Here is a 21257-nt window from a genome sequence, read left to right on the forward strand (position 1 = left end):
AATAAAATATAGCAATATTATGTGTTAGAGGATTTCTGACAACTTTTGGGCCCTGTGCCACTGCAATTGCTACACCATTCACATCATGACCCTGTTGTGTTCAAGGTAACCACACTTGTGGTTGCCTGTTTTGGAATAAAATATAGCAATATTAGGTGTTTAGTGGGGTGCTGGAGCTTTTGGTCCCTTTGTCACTGCACCTGCTGCACTATTGATAATTGCACTTATGATTTCCTTTTCAGTTGTAAAATATAGCAATATTAGGTGTTTTGGCGAGTTTTGAGAACTTTTGGACCCGGTGCCACTGCACCTGCTGCTGCACCATTTAAGTAATGGCCCTGTTGCCTGCAAGATAACTGCACATCTGACTGACTCTTTAGTAGTAAAATATAATCCGGTTAAACTGCCAGAATCCGCTTAATAGCGCCATTTGGGAAGCTCAAGAGAATAATTCACGATCAGGTTATCACAAGTATTTGCAGTTATCAATAAAGTTAACGAAGGTGTCAGAGTAATGGAACCTGAATTTATCATTCACAACATTTCGAAAACTAATAAATAAAGCAGCAAAAAGACACTCGTTAACGGAGGACAAAATTATATTCAGCATGCGCTCTCATGCCTGAATGGTACAGCAATCCTATACGATCTTACAACCAGCGGCTTACTTGGACATAACGTACTCCATACATCTAAAAAGGAAATTGCTAGCAAGACATCTTGGGGCACTACCGACTAATGCTGATCAACCCCTCTGGAAATATAGTGGTCCGCCGTCATGTACATTATGTGGTGCTCGGAAGCAGGACTTTATTCACCTGATTTGTATAAGTCCTGTTTTAAAATTAATTCGTCTTTTTTTGTTAAAAAATCCTTTTAAAGATAGGGGCATACGCACCTGTAGGTCAGCAATGCTAAAGTGTCTTGATCCATATGACCTGCAACTTAATTGTAGACTGGTAAAGTTTTTACTTTTATATGAAAAATTGATTTGAACTGGTATTTTAAATGGTATTTTACTACAGAGATGAAACCTCTGATATACTGTTTAATACTGTTTTATCTATTTGTAACTGGTTCTTCAGCGGACAGCCAATAAGTCTAACATGTATATGCATTGGTGCTAATACTGTCTTGATATGATGATATCAAAAGCTGTATATTTTATTAATGGAAATCAAGATTTTAATATGTACAGCAAATTTTCCTCTGCAGACTGCTTAATTTTATTGGAATTGTTATGGTTTTAATTAACTTAAACAATAAAGACTACTACTAGTAAAATATAACAATATTTGGTGTTTAGTGGAATTATGACAACTTTTGGCCCTGGGGTCACTGCACCCGCTGCACCATTTAAATCAAGCCCCTTTCAACAGCCAGGTAAATGCAATTGGGACTGCCTGTTTAGCAATATATATATAGCAATATCAGGTGTTTAGAGGAGTTCTGACAACTTTTTGGCCTGTTGCTACTGCACCTGCTGCACCATTCAAATCATGATGCTAGTGCCTCGAAGATAACAGCACTTATGGCTGCTTGTTTCGTTTAAAATATAGCAATAATCAGAGTTTAGTGGGCTGCCTAGAACTTTTGGTCCCTGTACCACTGCACTTTTGAAATCATGACCCTAACGCTTGCTAGATAACTGCACCTTGACGGCCTGTAAAGTTGTGAAATATTAGGTGTTTAGAGAAGTTCTGACAACTTTTGGGCCCGGTGCCGCTGCACTATTCAAATCAGGACCTTGTTGACTGCAAGGTAACTGCACTTGTAACTGCCTGTTTAGTTTTAAATTTTAGCAATAATCTGGGTTTAGTGGGGTCCCTAGAGCTTTTGGTCGCGGTGCCATGCACCTGCTGCACCATTCAAATCAAGACTTGTTTAACTGCAGTGTAACTGCAATTGTTACTGACTGTTTCATAGTCAGATTGTGTGTTTAGAGTAGTTCTGATAACATTTGGGCCCGGTGCTCCTGCACCTGCTGCACCATACAAAATATAACCCTGTTGTCTGCAAGGTAACTGCACTTGTAGCTGCCTGTTTAGTAGTAAAATAGAGCATAGCTCATGTAGCTAAAAAGCTTGAATGGACAGTGGAACCATCTTTCTATCAGCACCTAACCTATAATTACTCTAAGAGTGAAAGAAACCCCTCCGTCTCTATAGGGGAACGTGTGCAAGGCAAACAGCACCCATCATCACAGTGCTTGTTCCTACAGGAACTATACAATTCAAACAAAAGCACGGGTGCACCAGGTCATAAAGCTCAATACAACAATTAAGATGGATAGAAGTCCAACTCTAAATGATAATGAAAGGAAGGCTCCTCAGTTTTGATCTCTTTTATTCCATTACGTGGTAGAAAAAACAGTACAGCCGACGCGTTTCTTCCCAGTCTAGGACTTCTTCAGGGCAATCTTTAAGTCAATCCTTATATCTCCGTATAAGTCAAAGAGTAATGCAGAATATACAGCAAAAGTGTCGGTAATCCATCAAGATATGACAGCGTGGAAAAAGTTTCCTGTTGTCTGGAATTCCGAGTGATGAAATTAGGGGTAGTAAGTGAAATTCAAAGAGATTCTCGCAGCATATTTTTCAAGTAAACACTGTATGAATGTCAATTCCAATAATATAGAGCGAAGGCAAACATAGATGTCCAACTCAGACGACGAGAGATTCTTAAAACATGTTTCACTGAGACCCCGCGACAATATTTCAAAGAAAAGGCAGACTGCGTGAAATGAAATGATCGATTTTCGATCTATGTGATGTAATTCATCAATCACCTTACTTGAGAGAAACAGCCTCATCAGGCCAAAAGAACCGGATCGCAATCTGATAATCACGGTCCAAAATGCAGTCTTCAATGATGTATCCGCCACGAGAAGTCTTCCAGCAGTGAGGTTATGTGTTTAGAGTAGTTCTGATAAAGTTTTGGCCCGGTGCTGCTGCACCCTTCAAAATATAACCCTGTCTGCAAGGTAACTGCACTGTAGCTGCCTGTTTAGTAGTAAAATAGAGCATAGCTCATGTATATTAACTTCATTTTTAACGTGCATTGTTTATTACAACATTTAGAATTTGATCATAATGGCCAAATAGATTAAGTTGAAAAAATCAATTTGATAATGCCTACAGTGTGCAAAGAAAGGTACTGAGGCTTGAATAGGAAATTACACAAATGTTCTAAGGCTCAAGCATCTGCTTTACACAACTAAGTAATAAAAAGCAAGCATTCCAACATACTGTTAGAAGCTGTCTGCCTTTTCCGTGGAAAGAGATCTTATCTTGACAGTGAATGAGGCTTAAACAGTGTGAACAGCTTTAGTAAAGTATTGTATATGCGTGCAGCCAGGAGACGGTAAAAAATACATTTCCACACAAAAGGGAATTAACACAGTAATTCGGTGTTGGGAACTGATAAGAGCAACCTTTCAAGATATATTAACTGCAAGAGATATCACAAGCAACAGCGCAAGTGCTCTGCAGGAGAAACCTAAACAGATGCCTAATCTAAACAATTATCTAAAAATGGATAAGGGCAGTGAAGACTTAACAGCTAGAACACAATGAGGGAGGACAGCTTGGAACTGATAACGAACAAGGAATGAGAGAAGATCTGCTCCCAGATTTAGAAAATATTCAGCAAAGGCAGCTTGAAAAAAGTAAAGTTTAATTATTGTCATAGGACCTACATTACAACAGTTGAACATGCAAGGATATAGCCGGTAAGCCCCGAGTTACGGGGAGGCAGATGCAGACTTTTGGGATTTGTCCTGGCTGTGTAGAGTGGTAGAGAAACTTTGGAAAAGATATACTGTAGATTACACCCTATAACGGGTGGGAAACGCCAACTTGCACCTAATATTGTTTATTATGAGGGATCCCACAGTCGAAAAACGAAAAAAGGGCAAATGAGATGTAGGTTTGTGGTGCTGGGGATGGTCCTAGTTAGAAAGTTCATAGCAGTTCACTGGTTGAATCTCCAACAAAACTGAGGTGTTTGATATGGTTAAAAGTGTAGTGGCTGATGAGGGGCTGATGAAGGACAGGTGACAAACTAACTGGTTGGCAATTATGCTATTGTTGTCCCCTCCCAGCCCCCCTCAGACCCAAGAGATTAGAGACCACCTTGAGGAAAGCTGATGTAGAGCAGACTTCCATAGATGCTGTCAAAGATGGAGGGGGTAGGTAGAAATGCAGGCTGGATTTCGCCTTGTTGATAGTTGTTGGTGGGGATTATAGCAAAGATAAGTCATAAACTGAGGGAGATGGAAGTATGGCAAGGGCAGGTGCGTGTTCAAGTCGATGATAAAAACTATGGCTTTCGTGGGTGTGGGGAGATGGTGGACATTAGTAAAGTTAGGATGGAAAGTTCCGCCCTGGTGGGTGCGTGCACATTTACATAACTGGTGAAGTTTTCTCAGTTTATTCTCTTTTGTAATAAATTCATTCCACACTTTATCCTTGTTTCAAGAATCATATTTTACTCCATATATCCTTGTGTATCTTTATTTCATTCTCATTTGAATAAACCATCTCATTGTTTCTTCATGGTTTTTTTAGTTTACCCAATGCATTTCGGGTCTTGAATCTGACCCTTCCTCAGGGGCCTGGGCAGGAGAGAAACGGAAACTTAGGGCCTGATGTAGGTAATCCAAGATTACCGATTCTTAAATACCGAATCATACCGATTCGGTATTTAAGAACTGGCAATCGGGATGTAGGTAATTTTACCGATTTATTTACCGAATCGGTATGATTCGGTAATTACCGAATCGATATTTACCGATTCGGTAATTGCCATTCATTCCTATGGGCCTGGAGGCCCATAGGAATGAATGGCAATTACCGAATCGGTAAATACTGATTCGGTAATTGGGGGAAACATAGAAGGGTGGCAGGGTGTCACTTTGACACCCTGTTGCACCCCTCAATTGTGCATGGGTGCACATGTTGCAGACTTACATGCCCATAGGGCATGTATGTCTGCAACATGGCACTGTTTTAAAAGCAAATAAAATGCTTTTTAAAGGGTTTTCATTATTTACCACCAACTTCTAGTTGGTGGTAAATAACAAATTCATAAACCCCTGTAGCACTGATTACAGTGCTACCTACATGTCAAAATACAGATTCGGTTATTTTACCGAATCGGTAAAATTACCGATTCGGTAAAATTACTGAATCTGTATTTTAACATGCCTCTACATCCCAAACTCCAAATACCGGTCGGTAACAGACGAAATCGGCCGTTACCGACTGGTATTTGTCTTCCTACATCTGGCTCTAATGAGCTAACCTCTTGTAAATATATAATATTATCATGCACATATATGCTAGACATTAAATTCATTTATGTACAATTGCAATCATCATCATAGCTAAAAGTCGTCGATATACATTTAATACATAATCTCAGGTTAATGGCCAAAGTGAGGTGGTTTCTCTCGTGAGTTTATCAAACTGCAGTATAAATCTTACATACACAGTGATGAAAAGTTAATTTATCGTGGATAAGCCAGATTGCGAAGTATGATCTGCCTGGAGTCGGTAAGTTCAAGGTCTGGTGATATCGGAAGTGAAGGTAACGTGCTGGTAAGTACCAAGTTTAATCAAAGGTGCGGAATCGAATTACAGCCTGAGTTAGTAAATTCTGATTGGGGTGAGTGGTTCATAAAGATAAAATACTATAAACCGCCGAGGGTAGACTTACTATTTAGAGGAGCTTAGTCGGGATCGGCGTTCTCCCGTCGTGTGTAGTCTCAAGATTCCAACGTCTAATAGGAATCGGTTTGTTAAAGGTAGGATAATATTGACTGTCAAATCATGGATTCTATTGGGCGAGAAGGTGTATGTGATTGCGATGTGTAAGGGGAGAGTTGACGATGTGAATACATCTAAAATGATTACTTAATCCAATAACTTGAATTTGTGTAGTCCACCACTGACGCCATGGGTATGGTGATAGATTATATCGTGAGATAGATATGGTGAAAGTTATGAATGGCGAAATAATTATTGACGATAAAAAATATATTAGGGCGAGCAAAATGTATAATATGTACGTATGATATTATACATTTTGCTCGCCCTAATATATTTGATATACCCTGAGGAAGGGTCAGATTCAAGACCTGAAATGCATTGGGTAAACTAAAAAAAACCATGAAGAAACAATGAGATGGTTTATTCAAATGAGAATGAAATAAAGATACACAAGGATATATGGAATAAAATATGATTCTTGAAACAAGGATAAAGTGTGGAATGAATTTATTACAAAAGAGAATAAACTGAGAAAACTTCACCAGTTATGTAAATGTGCACGCACCCACCAGGGCGGAACTTTCCTTCCTACCTTAACTAGTTTCAAATGAATGTGCTTCCAGACAAAGCACTGGGTTGCAGTAGCACGAAACCTACGCAGATAAACAAGAGTACCACAAGATTACTAGAGTGCACCGACGGACTTTCGTTTTGAGATGGTGGACATGACACATTGAGATCATGGAATGATGGCAATATCTGGGACACGCCGAAATGTTATGTTCAGTGTTACACAAAACTAAAATATAAAGTTTGTATAAAAAATGGAAACAATTGGAAACCAGTGCATTTAGCGTAATGTAAAATGTGTTCGTTCTACCCACCTTTTTAGTGGCAAAAAAAAAAGTAATTTAATCTCGTTTTTGGTTTGTTTTTACAATCTGTAGCACTCTTGGTTTAAGAAACTGCAAGTAATGAGGTGGATAAGGGGAAATGTCCAATAACTGGATTTAGCGGGCCTTTTTCCACTCTCAGTCACCTTACAATCATTGCAGAAGTTACCGGGATGTGTGACAATGATAACACAGTCCTCACAGTCATTTCCCCAAACGTTTCAGGCTGCAAAAAGCTGGGGTTGGGTTTCGGAAATGACTCGCATCCTCTAAACATGGGAGAAGTGGCTGCTTTTAATGCTGCAGTTCCTGTTTCAGTGTTTAAAACATGTACTTGTAACATACTTGGCACCAGATGTACGATAAAACTGTAAAAAGTGGCGCAAATATGATTAGCCAACATTTTTAGTGCAGCCTTTAATTTTGCAATGCAACCTATTCACAAATAGGTCATATTGCTTAATCTGCAGTCACTGGGGGACGCAGGCCGACCTGCATATTAAATATTAATTATCAGCTCCCTAATTGGGAGCGTCCGTGTTTGTCCACAAACAAAGGGATGGCAGCCTGGAAGGAACAGCAGATTACAATCCTTATGTTTGCAGTTCCAAATGTGATTTTTTTTTAAGCAGCTCTTGTTCCTTAAAGGACCCGTGCTGTAAAAAAAATCTGTTGGGACCGCTGGCCTCCACCTCCCTTCCTAACTGTGATTCGGGATGGATCGGTAAATGCATTGTGCAGTCACAAATGCATTTCTGAACTACAAAATTAGTTTAGTACATAGCAGAATTGCAATTTGCGGCTGCAAACCTTGTGATTTTTTGTGATTTGCAGTGTTCTGTAAAATGCTTTGTTTGTCAGGACCTCGTTTGCAGTAACTTCTTACCTCTAATTTACAGACCTGATTTGTAAACCCCACAGGAAATCCAGTCCTTTAAATAATGGTATCAGAAAAGGGCAAAGGGAGAGGGGTTATAACTGGACAGGTCCCCAGCTTAATTGCAAAAATAGGCCGAACATATCCTCCCCCCCCCCCCCCCCACACACACACACCCTTATGCAGCTAAAAATATCAAATTAGTGACCAGATGCGTATTACGCAGGACACACCGTTTTCGGTTCAATGACCTCTACTCAGCATTAATCGCTGCATGAGCCTGTTTTGCTGCAGATGTACTGAAGAGTGTTCTCCTTGAAGCGACCCAGAGTGTGGCTTGGTCTGGATGGTTGTCAGTGTCGAGTGTGTCGTGCTCATCTTTAATTCTTAACCATGAACGATTGCATGTACAGTGGAATATTATATGTCCTGTATGTGGGGTGTTGTTTACTAGGAAACAGACTGAAGATGTGGAAAATGAATATTTATTTCATATCCTTGGTTTAGTGGTATCCAATGCCACTGACCTCGGTTTTTGAGTCGAAGAGGGCTTTCGCGTAAATGGAAGATATTCATTTGAACTGTAATTACATTGTTGAACAATTACGACTTTATATAGGAAATTACGCAAGTCAGGAGTGGGTGGCTGTGGTGAAGATGGTGAAAAGAGGCATTGCAGTAAAGAAGAGGAGCAAGAAGTGTCATCACTGGCCTGTAATCTCTACAGGTTTTTCATTTACACAAGGTTTGCCATTTATCTTGTAATATCGTAAAATTCCTTCCAGCTCGTTAGGATTGTTCATTTGTGTGGAATTCATATTTTTGCCTCCATATGACTGTGTTAAGTGTGAAAGCAAATTGGACTCCCAAATCGAAGCCAATTCAGATATAGCTATGTCCTAAGTGAAAAAGCTGAGGGTACATTTCGAGTTTTCTTTGAGATAACACACAGAGGTGATGATACACACCCCCATGATCTTGCTGTACACATCCAGGCAGAGTATGGTTGCAAAGAAAGGTCTTTAGATGGGAACAGCTTAGCAATTCGATGCAATATACTCACTTATAAGTCCCTGCAGTGGGCCACTGTGGAACCTATTCACCAACTGCATTTTATAGCACGCAAAGTAGCGCTACTCGCAAACTGCAAACATGCTATTCAAAAACTTCTGGCCAGAGAACTCTGTGTGGATGTTTTGGCACACATACATATAGCTTTATTTATTAAATGCGGGAAGGACAAGGAGGGTCTGGAATTGGGGAATATTTACTATTAAATGGAGGGGTTTAGTTAGATTTTACAGAGGGGTTTGCAGAGGGACAAGCTCATGCAAACTCACACTCAGAAAAGAGTAGAACAATTACTAATCACTGGTTACCCTACTAAGTTACTACAGCTCTGAATGTGTGAAAACACACACAAATGTACTCCGGCACCGCCTTGGAGTATGTCGGGCACCACACATGGCCACTAATTGGTACACCACTCTCACATAGAATACAGCGGAGACAGGGAAATTAAATAATAACTCATAGGAACTAATGTTAAATTAATACTCCTAAATGAGTAAATATACACATGTGTGTGTGTGTATATATATATATATATATAACACACGCATGTACAGTAAAATAGTATTTGTTTTGTATTTGGGGGTAGTTTACCAGGAAATAGATTGAAGAGGGGGATTTTTTTTAATGACATTTCATTGAGTTTTGCACAGTTGATATACCAGACGTAGCATAAGTGATTGGACATAACAACAGAGGAGCGACTAGTCGATCCCACAGTATAACAGTACAAGTTAGTGGAGATGAGCAAAGAGATAAATAAAAGATCTACCCCTGCCTGAGTCGAGCTAGTGGTTGACCCCGTACACCCCTTGGATGCCTCTCTATCCCCTTTGACCGTATTTCAACCATGGCCCTCGTATGAGTAAAGTTCATCCTCCAGGGAATGATCCGGATTCTCTGTTCTTTGCAGGACGATGCTCTGGTATTGGCACAATTGAGCCTATATTTTGTAGTGTTTAAGATGGCAACCCCTGGCCTTGTAGATGGGAATTTCCAAGATCATGCAATGGTCCAGCCCTTATTTCCACTGTTCCAAGGATGGAGGACCGTTATCTTTCCAAGCCCTGACAACATCCCTTTCCGCGATCACCAGACCCAGCCATAGCAGGGCAGTGCGATATCTGTCAGTATCTACCTATTCTGTGGTATGAAGAGAGACTAGCTTAGGGTCTCGACAATACCCAGCCCATCACTCATTCCAAACATGCCAACGCCCCCAAGGCAAACAAGGCCGGTAAAATACATGCCCAGGTTGTGTGGAGGAAGACTCCCCTTTCCGATAGGCATCCCAAGCAAGTCGGTGTGTCCCAATGCCCCCATTTTCAACAATCCCTCGTAGTGTAATAAACCCTGTGTAGGTAGTCACACTGTATTAGGCAGAACTGTGAGGCAATCACTTTCATGTCAGCTTAGGGAAAGGCCTTTTCTCCAATCATTATCCATACGGTGCCCCAAGTTCCTGAGCTGGTCATATGAGTCTGGTATATTGATCACTAGTGTTTGATATAGCTGCGAGATTTAATGACTTTTCAGTTCCTCCATAAGTATTTTGGCCTTTAAGCGATTATATTCCGGTTGATTCATGAGGCCTTTGATATGTCGTGATTGCAGGTTCTAAAGATTTGTGAAAGATTTAGGCCATATTCCACCTGAAAGGATTTTATTGTGGACCTGACAGGTCATCCCCCAACTTAAATATGCCTATGACATCTCAGAATTTGAAGCCCTACAAGGTCATAACCTATAACAGCCTGGTTCCACGCCATAAGAGTGTTTCTTTTGTCAAGCATCCCTTCCAGCCAAGGACTTTGTGGGTCTCCCATCAGATCTGGAGAGTCACATTTTTGGCTACCGGGAGTTGTTACGGTTGAGTTCCTCCATTTAGCAAATGCTGAAGGGGGGGTCTCCTTCATCGTTCAGTGGCAAAGGCGGGTAAAATTGTGTTATTGAACCACCTCTTGTTTATGACAATGAGATGGGTCGCCCTCTAGTATGAAAGTATATCTGGAGTTGCCATAACACTATCATAGGGGAATTTATAACGCTTAGATAGGGTGATTCTCTGGCTGTGTTGTTGCCCCTAAAATTCCCTCAGCAAGGGATCTAGTTTCGTAAACACAGTGGTGGAGAACGGTAAGGGGTAATTCTGCAGCTGATATTGCAGGCGAGGCCGTACAACCATTTTATCGTTAGCCAAACACCCAACAACAGACAGCAATAACGTCGTACAAAAATTTAAATCCCCCAAATCACCTGTACAAGATGGGGCTGAATATTATATTTCCAGGCCCAATGGGGTCATCCGTCACAAACCCCAAACCCTCCCAGATACTGGAAGCCCTAATGGAGGACCTGTATATCTGCCACCGAGCCAAGCCCTGACAAGGGACACGCCAGGGGGTACACTGAGGATTTGGATTTATTGATAGAGCCCCTAGAAGCCCCAAAAATGCTCAGGAGCTGAAATATATATAAATATATATATATATATATATATATATATATATATATATATATATATATATATATATATATATATATATTATATATACATATATATATATATATATTATATATACATATATATATATTATATATATATATATATATATATATATATATAATATATATATATATATATAATATATATATATATATATATAATATATATATGAATAACTTGTCCCAAAAAGCTCCAACACTGCCAGATAGCACGCAGTCTCGAAAAGACGAAGAGAGGAACCCAAGAGTGGTGCCAAACAAAGTGCGTATTTATTTAAGCTCAATTTTGCTCAGCATGCCCGCCATTACGCGTTACAACAGTATCCACTGTCTTGATCAAATGATGTGATGGCAAAGCCACATGGGAATTTATTCACAGCATCAGTGACACAAAAGGTGGACTAAAGTTAACCACCAATTCAAACACATAATGTTTCAAAGGGTTCAAAGAAACAAACAGGGGACTAAACAAATAATGCATAGTCCTTCCTGGTCTTGAATACAACCCAAGTGGGTGAATAAATGAAGTATATACATTTGTGCAATATCACATAAATAAATATATACATATAAATTCATGAATATATACATATAAATATATAAATCATAAAAACATGGTGTTAATTTCATTTCTTCAAAGACTATGTCTCAAGACCCTTAAAAAACATTTTGAAAATGTATCCCAAGTGGGAATTTCCACTAAAGTGTCAAGTGCTTCATGTAAACAAAATCTATTGTAAACATACACACTTTTAGCTGTTAATTCCCATAATGTGGCAAAGAGCAGCCATCTTCGCAAAGTGCAAATCAGAATGATAAAAGTGCTAGGTGCAAGTAAATTATAACAAAATTTTGAAAAAGGAAGGAGCCCCTCCCTTTAAAATTCAGTTTGCTGACTGATGTTAATACACAGCTCCAACTTGAAATGTCAAAAATTCTATGAGAATCCCTTATTTGTTTAACATTCGGTGGCACACAAATGCTATGGAATATGTCATGCATTCATAATAGGACGAATCAACAAGTGATAAGGATTCTAGTATCATAAACAGGTGTACAAATCCTCACTGGCGTTAAGACCTCCAGGAGTACGGCTATTTAATTCCAAAATATATCGAGTCTCAAGGACCCTCAGTAGTCCATCCCTATTCCCACCTCTTTAGAGGGGTAGAACGCAATCAATGACATAATAAGTGAGATGTTTAGGATCACTCTCATGAACAGCCTGAAAGTGGCGTGCCACCGGATAGGATTGCTCATTATTGGAGATTGCTCTTATGTGCTGCAGTATTCTCCTGTGAACCGGAAGCCGGGTACTCCCTACATACCTGAGATCACAGGGGCACTGCAGCACATAAACAGCAAATTCTGTCTTGCAGAACAGCTGTTTGGTTATAAGCACAGGGTCATCCTTGAATGGAGTATTATATTGTGTTTTATTACACCCATTCTTACAGGCCTTGCAAATGGAATACTTCAAAAAACCTTTTCTCAAATTCATAAAAGTTTTCGATATAGGGGGTTCCAAATGGTTCTTAACCAGCCTGTCTGACATGGAGGTAGATTTTCTAAAGGAAAATTCAGGCCTTTTGCTTACTGTACCACCGATGACAGGGTCCCCTGTCACCAGGTTCCAATTACGGCTGAAGATCCGCCGGATCTCCTTGTGCTGTTGGTTATATGTTACCACTACCCTAGAGCTTTCTATGGAAGTTTCAGGATGAATAGCTTCAGACTTTTGCTTGGGTGCCAAAATCTGTGCTCTCGGCATGTTATTAGTGCGCTCAATGGCCCTGGAGATTGTTTTCGCAGAGTATCCGCGTGCCAGGAAGCGCAATTTACTTTCCTCCATTGCTCTTGCACATTCTCTTTCATCACTGCAGATTCTTTTGATACGAAGCATCTCCCCAAAGGGGATGCTCTGTATCAAGTGATGGGGATGTTGACTAGCCGCGTGCAGGATAGTGTTACCCACAGTCGGCTTTCTATATAACCTTGTGGCGAGATTTCCTGCTTCAATGTATACCTCTGTCTAGGAAGCATAGCTGTGATTTAATTATGGTAGATGTAAATTCCAAGTTAAGGTCATTACAATTGAGTTTCTCTACAAATTCCTGAGCCTCCAGCATAGAACCCTGCCAAATAAGAAAGAGGTCGTCTATATATCTGAAATAGACTGGGACATGACTCCTCATAATGGCCTGATGCTGTACCATGAGGACCTGCTCCTCCCACCAGCCGATGTGCAAGCACGCTAGGCTGGGAGAAAAGCAGGCCCCCATAGCTACCCCTCTGATCTGTTGATAAACTTGGTTGTTAAACAAAAAAATAATTCTGTTCTAAACAGATCTTAATCATGGCAGTGAGCATGGAGTTATGAGCAGAGAAATTAATTGCCCTCCTATTTAGAAAATAGTTAACTGCTCTAATACCGTCCATATATATATTTTTTTATTTTTTTATTATGGAATATTATGAACTGTGTATTTGCACATGTTTTATGTCATTATCATTAGTTCGATGTATTTATTTATTTAGTTTTTGCATATCATACAGCCATGTGTCTTTTTAAATAATTAATATCTGTATAGAATGTTAAAATGACAGGGTTAATAGTCATATATACACGTATAGAGGTTCCCTCAGTGTATAGTGTGAAGTATTTTTTCTTTGTTTATTTTCCTGCCGATCACGTGATTTTGGTTGTGCCTGTGAGTTTAAATTTCCTGTTTGTTCTATAGCAACTTGAGTGACCAAGGACACAGTCTGTGTCCAAAACGCGTCTTATGACTTGCACCTTATGGTTTAAATAAACAAGCTTTTTCATATCGGCAACCAGCTAACCTCGTGCCCGTGATTTTGCTGTGTGCGCGACTGCACTTGGATACTGCCAGCTTATATATATTCTATATAAATTGCGATTGCAAACAGCTTTAGCGGTAAGGGGCAGCCCTGCCTCATCCCTCTGTTCAGTGGGAATTTATATATTTATTTTTGACCGGACAGTGATCCTCCTACTCTCACTCTTGCCGGCTGAAAGGCACTGTACAGCAGTCGTGTCCAGGAAATCAATTTGGATCAGAAGTTGAGTTTCTACAATAGGCAAACGAGTATTCCCATCAGACAAAATAGAATGCTTTACAGAAATCCACCAGCAGGAGTGTGTGTGCTCCTGGAAATCTATGTGTTAATGCCAGTGCGTGTTTTACACACCAAATGTTATGTTGTGTGGCTCTTTTAGGCATAAGGCCAGATTGATCAGCATGGGCCAAGGATGTAATCACGAAGCGCGATCTATTGGCCAGGGCCTTAGCCCAAATCTAGCCCAAATCTTAGCCTCTGTGTTTAATAAAGGAATAGGACAATAAGATGGAACAATCATCAGGTGGGTATCCCTGCTTGGGTATAACAACTACTTCGGCTAGTTGGAGATGGGGAAGAAGTGTGCCTGTCTTGTGGACCACTTTGAACATATTCACAAGCGGGTCCATTAGTAGTCCTCTATAGGCTTTAAAGAACTAAACCAGGAACCCATCTGGGCCTAGGGTTATGCCCAGTTGGATATGAGACAGAGCCTCACCCAGCTCTTCGCAGGGAATGTCTTTATCTATTGAGTCCCATTCTAAGCCCGTCAGGAGGGCAAGTAGACAAGTCTTTCACAAAGTCCCTCAAGGTCCCCCCATGTGTGGAGTGTGTAATGATGAGGCATAAGTGGCAAAGTACTGGGCCATTGATGTGTCCTCTGCATGCTGGAACCCCTTCCCATCTATTATGGATGCAGTAGGTGTGAGTCTTGCTAGTCTTGTCCCCCACTGATAAATGTGACTTAGTGTAGCGAGCCAAGCCGTTCTGGCCTCATCCATAAGCGATTGATGAAGTACCAACTTGATGATGTATGAAGCCTCTCAGGAAAGTGGGTGAGCTGGACGCACCATGAGATGCCTCTAGCTATAGGATGCCCGTCTCCAAGTCCATCATTTCTTTCCTGCACTTCTTGCGCCCTCCCAAGACATAGCCAATGATGTCACCCCTGACAGTTCTCTTTAAGGCCTCCCAGAGGGTCTATAGGGACTCTACCATGCCAGAGTTGGTGTCCACATACCATTTTTTGATGAGAGTCTTGGCCATGGCGTCCTGCAGCCATCAAGCATTCAGGTGCTGGTCCAACCGCGAGTGCAATGGACCAATTTGCAGCCATAGTTTCAAGGGAGAGTGGTCTTAGAGACCACAGGCATGTATGTGATTGTGCTGCCCCTATGGGTTTCCAAAAAACGTATGAGAATAAGCCGGAAGAAGACCCGGTGGGCCCCGGAGTAAAAGGTATAGCCCTGCTTCTCTAGGTACAAGATTCGCCACATTTCTACCAAACCCATGGCCTCAATAAATGGCTACCGCTGGCACCCTCTGTTCTGAAGGTCAGGTCCATTCCCCAGTCCACCACCCCGTTGAAGTCCGCCCAAGAACCCAGCGCCCAGGTGGCACTTGTGTCACCAGAGCCCCCAGACGCTGGAAAAACTCATGTGTGAGTAGTGGAGGAAAGTAGATGCTAGCCATTCAGATAGGATGCCCATGAAAATGTCCAAATATCACAGGGTAGCAGCTAAGATGGCTATTCTATCTACTATCAAGTGATGTATCAAAATGACCGTCCCCTGTGCGGAACACCTTCATGTTTCCCATACTGGCGAGAAAAGAGCATTTAGTGGCCACCAAGTGGGTCTTTTGCAGAAGGAGCACATCAGCAGAATAATGCTTGGCGCTCTTCAGCACTGCACAGCTCTAGATGGGGTCCAGGATCCCATTGGTATTTCAGATCAATAGATGAATGGTGCCTGGAGCATCTGTGTCAATCTGTTCAGTTGTTAGGTATTTGCACAGCACCCAACCACAAAACCAGCCACTGTGAGTACAACCTTAACGCCTCCCATCCTTTAACACCCCTCAGAAGCTGAGCATTGTTCCTGGGGGTGGGGGTGGGGGGTTGAGCTCACAGGCCAGTCATGAGGCGTCCAGTCCACCACTACCACAAGGCCGTGGTCCGCACCGAACTGTCGAGTCAGATCTGGCAACTGTCTCAGCAACGCCCCTCGACTTCGGCTGCATCTTTGGCCCTGGCATCGAAGACACCTGTGAAACCACCCTCGGAGTAAAAACCTTTTGGAGCTGAAATCAGGCTTGAGACCAGCAGACCAATGGACATCTCCTGTTCTTAAAAAACTTGCATACAGGGCAGCATCCTCTACCGCATCTGAGGATCAAGATTAGCCAATCTTCCAACACCTTCAAGAGGAGGTTGATGCCAGAAAACAGCACATCCACATTCAGACTGGAGGAGTAGGGTCATTTGCCCGTTGAGCAGGCTTGGCTACAATACATCCAAAGAGGAAACTGACTTTCGAGGAGAAACTGAATTCACCCTCGGAGACGGCACCCAAACAACCTCAGCACCATGACACGGGCATCTCTCCACCACCTTGTTTGCCACTTTTACCTCCTTTTCGCCCTTCTCTGACTCCTCCTTTACATTTTTTCCCACCACCTCCACCCTCCCCACTACTAACAATGGACTTAAAGACAGAGTCACCTCAGGGTTTTCCTCCTTCAGGGTTTGGGGTGATAATCCATGGTCTCCCTATAACCCATATGATACACCTTAAGAGCTGCAACCCCACGACGATCCATGGATGATTATGATTTAGATTTCCTGGATGATACTGACCCAGACCTCTATCTGGCCAGGCCCTCTCCACCAGTGACCCTTACCACACCGTTTTGTAAAGGGCATTTGCATTTCACAAGAAGAGGATGACTTCCTCATAGAAACACTATTCTGCACCCACAGGTCCATGCAATATTTGCCAATGCTTAGGGGGATGCTCAGACCAGGATCTGACATCTTTAAGGTGGAGTGCAGGTGCTCACCTCTGCCCTCACCTGCACTCCACCCCCTACTACGACAGACGGCAAGACCGCAGCAAGCAACCTCCACCAATGGATCACCAATTGTGCCAACATACTCGCCCCCCCCCATCCAGAACACCACAAGACAACACAACAAGAAAGCGCTCCTGCCAACGACTGGAAAAGATGTAGAGAAACAGCAAAACTTAGAAAGCATGCTCCACCTACAAAACTGCCACCACTGCACACCGCCATCAAATCCATAAAGAAAAACTTCTTCCTAGACAGAATCCTCTCCAACGCCCTTTACTCCAAGGTACTCTTCGCCATCATACAGGAATTTGCAAAACCCAACAGAAAAACTGTCGTCCCTCCCTCCCAAGACCTCTGCGACAGACTCAGCTCCTCCTTTCACTTCAAGATCAAGACGCTCTACGACAACTTCGACGACCAAGACTTCTGTACCGCCCCAACCCGCACCCACAGAAACGCCACACAACATATCCATCTTACCTGAGCCCCACACACAACAGAAGACACCCTAAAGACCATGAAGAGCATCCGCTCCGGAGCACCTTCTGACCGCTGCCCACTGCACAGCTTCCACAGGACCACCACAGCCATCACACCTGAGCTATGTCGAAACATCAACTGCTCCCTCGAGACCACTACATTCCCCGACAACTGGAAGTGTCAACCCCCTCCTAAAGAAGCCCTCCGCAGACCAGAAAGACCTCAAGAACTTATCACTGCTTCCTTTCGCAGCCAACTTCACTGAAAAGGCCGTCAACACCCAGCTAGCACACTTTATTAAAACCAGCAACAGCTAACCACCTCTCAATCAGGATTCCGCAGAAACCACAGCACCGAGACTGCCCTCCTCGCTGTCACAGATGACATCCGCTCCCTCCTCGACCAAGGCCAAATAGCAGCCCTCATCCTCCTGGGCCTATCAGAAGCCTTCAACACCATCTCCCACCGCACGCTAGCCACCAGATTCCACAACGCCTTCATCTAAGGAAAGGCCCTAGACTGGCTCCGATCATTCCTCACAGGCAGAATACAGAGAATAAGGCTCACGCCCTTCCTCTCGGAACTGACAGAGATCAGATGCGGAGCACCCCAAGGATTCTCCCTCAGCCCCTCCCTCTTCAATGTCTGTATGGTCCCCCTCGCAACCATAGTCAGAAACCCAGGGGTTCAACATAGTCTCCTACGCTGATGACACCCAGCTCATTCTCTCCCTCACCAAGAACCCAACATCACTATGCTCAACTTCCAAGAAGGGATGAAAGCTGTCGCAACCAGGATGAGGAACTGCTGCCTGAAACTCAACTCGGAGAAAACAGAAGTCCTCATTCTCAGCACCACCCCCTCCGCATGGGACGACACCTGGTGACCCCGTCCACATGGGACGACACCTGGTGGCCCCCCCACCCTCCTAAACCCACCCACCCGAACGGACCATGCAGGTAACCTCGGCATCATACTAGACTCATCATTTACCATGAATCGCTAGATCAATGGCGTCTCCTTCTCATGCTTCAACACCCTCTGCATACTACGCAAGACATTCAAGTGGATCCCCCACCCGACCCCAGGAAAACTGTCACTCATGCACTCATCACCAGCAGACTGGACTACCACATTGTCCTTTATGCCAGAATCAACAAAAAACTTCTCCACAAACTCCAGACCGTCCAGAACGCTGCAGCCATAATAAACCTAGATATCCCACAGCACAACCAAATTACTCAACACCTCTGTGACCTCCCCTGGCTCCCCGTTGAAAGAAGAATAACTTTCGAGCTGCTCATGCATGCCTACATGGCCCCCTACAACACCGGACCCCAATACCTCAATAACCGCATATCCTTCCACGTCTCCAAGAGAAACCTCCACTCAGCCGACCTCTCCCTAGCCACCGTCCCATGCTTCTACAGGTCCAGAGCAGGTGGAAGGTCCTTCTCCTACCTCACAGCAGGACCTGGAACGATTTCCCCCTTCACCTCCAGCGACGCCCAACACTGCACCAATTCAGGAAGGACCTCAAGACCTGGCTCTTTAAAAGACTTAAACGGAGCCGCTCACACTCACCACTCAGCGCCTTGCGACCCTAACGGGTGAGTAGTGCACTCTACAAAACCCTGATTGATTGATTGAAGGCGTGCCTCCCTCCATCAGGGTGCATCTGCCACCTGGCTCCATAGTTGTGCACATGGCACGCAAACGTTCAAATTTCCCTACCGACCAGGAGAGTAAGAAAAACGGCATGACAGGGAAACAAGTTGAACCCCAATCTTCTGAGCATTGGTGTATCACAAAGTCTGTGGAATTACTATCCCGGTATGATCGTGCCCCAAGACGAGATTGAGGAGCTTCTGTAACAACTCCCGGGCCGGTATAAGAAGAGGGGTGAGGAATTAGTAGCCGAAGGGACGGTTATACCTAACACAAATATTTGATGCGCCTTAGGGGCAGCAGACCTCTCAATACCAGTATCCTCTGCGGACGCACCTGGCTGCGTGTTTCTGGTTTTAAGCCAGAGGTACAGCAGCATCTGGTCAACTTGCCTTTTGATGGCGATCATCTGTTTGGCCAGATCCTGGAAAAATCAAAAACGATACTTAAATGGCTAAAGTCATGGGTGCCCTTCAGACCCAATCTGTCCTTGGATCCTATTGCCGTACACTATTTTGTGGAGGGACCAAAACCACCACCGAGGCATCCACTTCCTTCCCCAGACAACAGCAGCACAAACACCCTCTTTGGGCTACTACAGGTAAGAGTATAAAAATAACGGGAGACAGGGGAAAAGGCACAGCCCCCAAAGGGTCAGCACCAGTGACTCCCTTACCCAGGGACGGCTTTAGGGTGGTGCGACCACTGCAGCTGCACTGGGCACCGATCTTGAGGTGGAAGGGTGCGCACTGACCTCAGGTGGGGCACTATATTTAGCATAACTTTACTATTTAAAAGCACCTGCTACAGAGTTCCTTGTGCATACAGCTTTCAGGCAGCAACAAAAAAGGCAATATAACTCTTGTGATTAATGGTCCTGCTAGAGAGAGCGAGATCATTTGGCTAGTGACAGTTATGACTCCACATAAAGTAGCAAAGAACAGATCTGTATTTTATGTTGATAGCTCAATGGATTAGTCAAGCCAGCCTTTGCCAGCGCTTTAAAACAAATGAAATGTATGTGAGAAAAGGGCTATGGAGAGATGAGGGGTGCTTTGCTGGGTGCTAGTGAGGGAATCCGAAGAGGAGATCATGGGGGTGGGGCACCCCAAAAAATTCCTGCACCGAGCACCACCAGGGCTAAAGTTCGTGGTGCCTTACCCCCAACCATCTAACACCTGTTAGAGGAAGACTGCAGAGGGTTTTGTCCTACTGGACAGGATTACTTTGGACCTTGGCAGAGGGATACTGTCTAGAACTCATGCAAACACCAACAAACATCCACCAAGCAAACTCAAACTCTACGCGGAACATCAGGATTATAAAAATGGGTTGTTGGTTGACTGGGGTCTGACCCTAGTCAAGCAGCAACCACAGTCCTAGCCTGGGCAAGTGTCACGCAAACTCTAGTTGATCCCTATCTGATAGCTTGGCACAGAGTAGTTGCACTTAACTTTAGAGGCTGTATTTGTGCAACACTTCAAACAGTAAATCAGTAAAACACCTCATAAAAAAGATCACACACCAAGTTAGTAAACAAGTATGATTTTAATAAATAAAAGAAGACCAAAATGACACAAATCCAATTTGTAGACTTGGAGATACTGACTTTCAAAGTTTTTTAAGTAAAATAGATCCAAGGAGCAAAACTCGCGATTGGGGATATCTGGTCATGCGAGACCAGTACAAAGTTACAAGTTCAGGCTAATCGCGATTGTGCGCTTGCCGGCTGCAGGGACCCAGTTAGACTTAATTTATCACAATGTCCAGCACTCTACAGAAATGTGAAAATGATCTATTCCTATATGGTATGATAACCAAGAAAAAAACAATATTCTTCAAAATGACTCCTTTAAAGGAAATGTTATATTTAGTTAAAAGTTTTCTCCTTTTTAAAGAAAAATAATGGTTACCTAAATGTTGTTCTTAACTGCTTATCCCAGTACCTGTAATAATCTTTGCCCAAATGTTGTTTTCACTGCTTATTCCAGCTTTGGCAATAATTTCTGTTCTACCCACCGTACCGTAAAACATATGATAACTGGTTGTGCCCCTATG

General features: G+C 42.9%; 1 protein-coding gene across 3 annotated transcripts in view; it reads left to right on the top strand.

The window, feature by feature from the left end:
* PHTF1 (putative homeodomain transcription factor 1) overlaps positions 1-21257 on the top strand; it is a 516605-nt gene that overhangs the window by 175209 nt on the left and 320139 nt on the right. Inside the window, exon 8 of one of the 3 annotated variants that reach the window (XM_086923323.1) lies at positions 8161-8310. The exons of 1 other annotated variant lie outside the window; for it this stretch is intronic. In XM_086923323.1, coding sequence (XP_086779449.1) covers positions 8161-8310 — 150 coding nt within the window. The remainder of the gene's footprint in view (positions 1-8160; positions 8311-21257) is intronic. One more of the 3 variants, XM_086923324.1, reaches the window with a different exon arrangement.

Source organism: Lissotriton vulgaris, chromosome 5 (genome assembly GCF_964263255.1).
Source record: "Lissotriton vulgaris chromosome 5, aLisVul1.2, whole genome shotgun sequence".
Taxonomy (NCBI): domain Eukaryota; kingdom Metazoa; phylum Chordata; class Amphibia; order Caudata; family Salamandridae; genus Lissotriton; species Lissotriton vulgaris.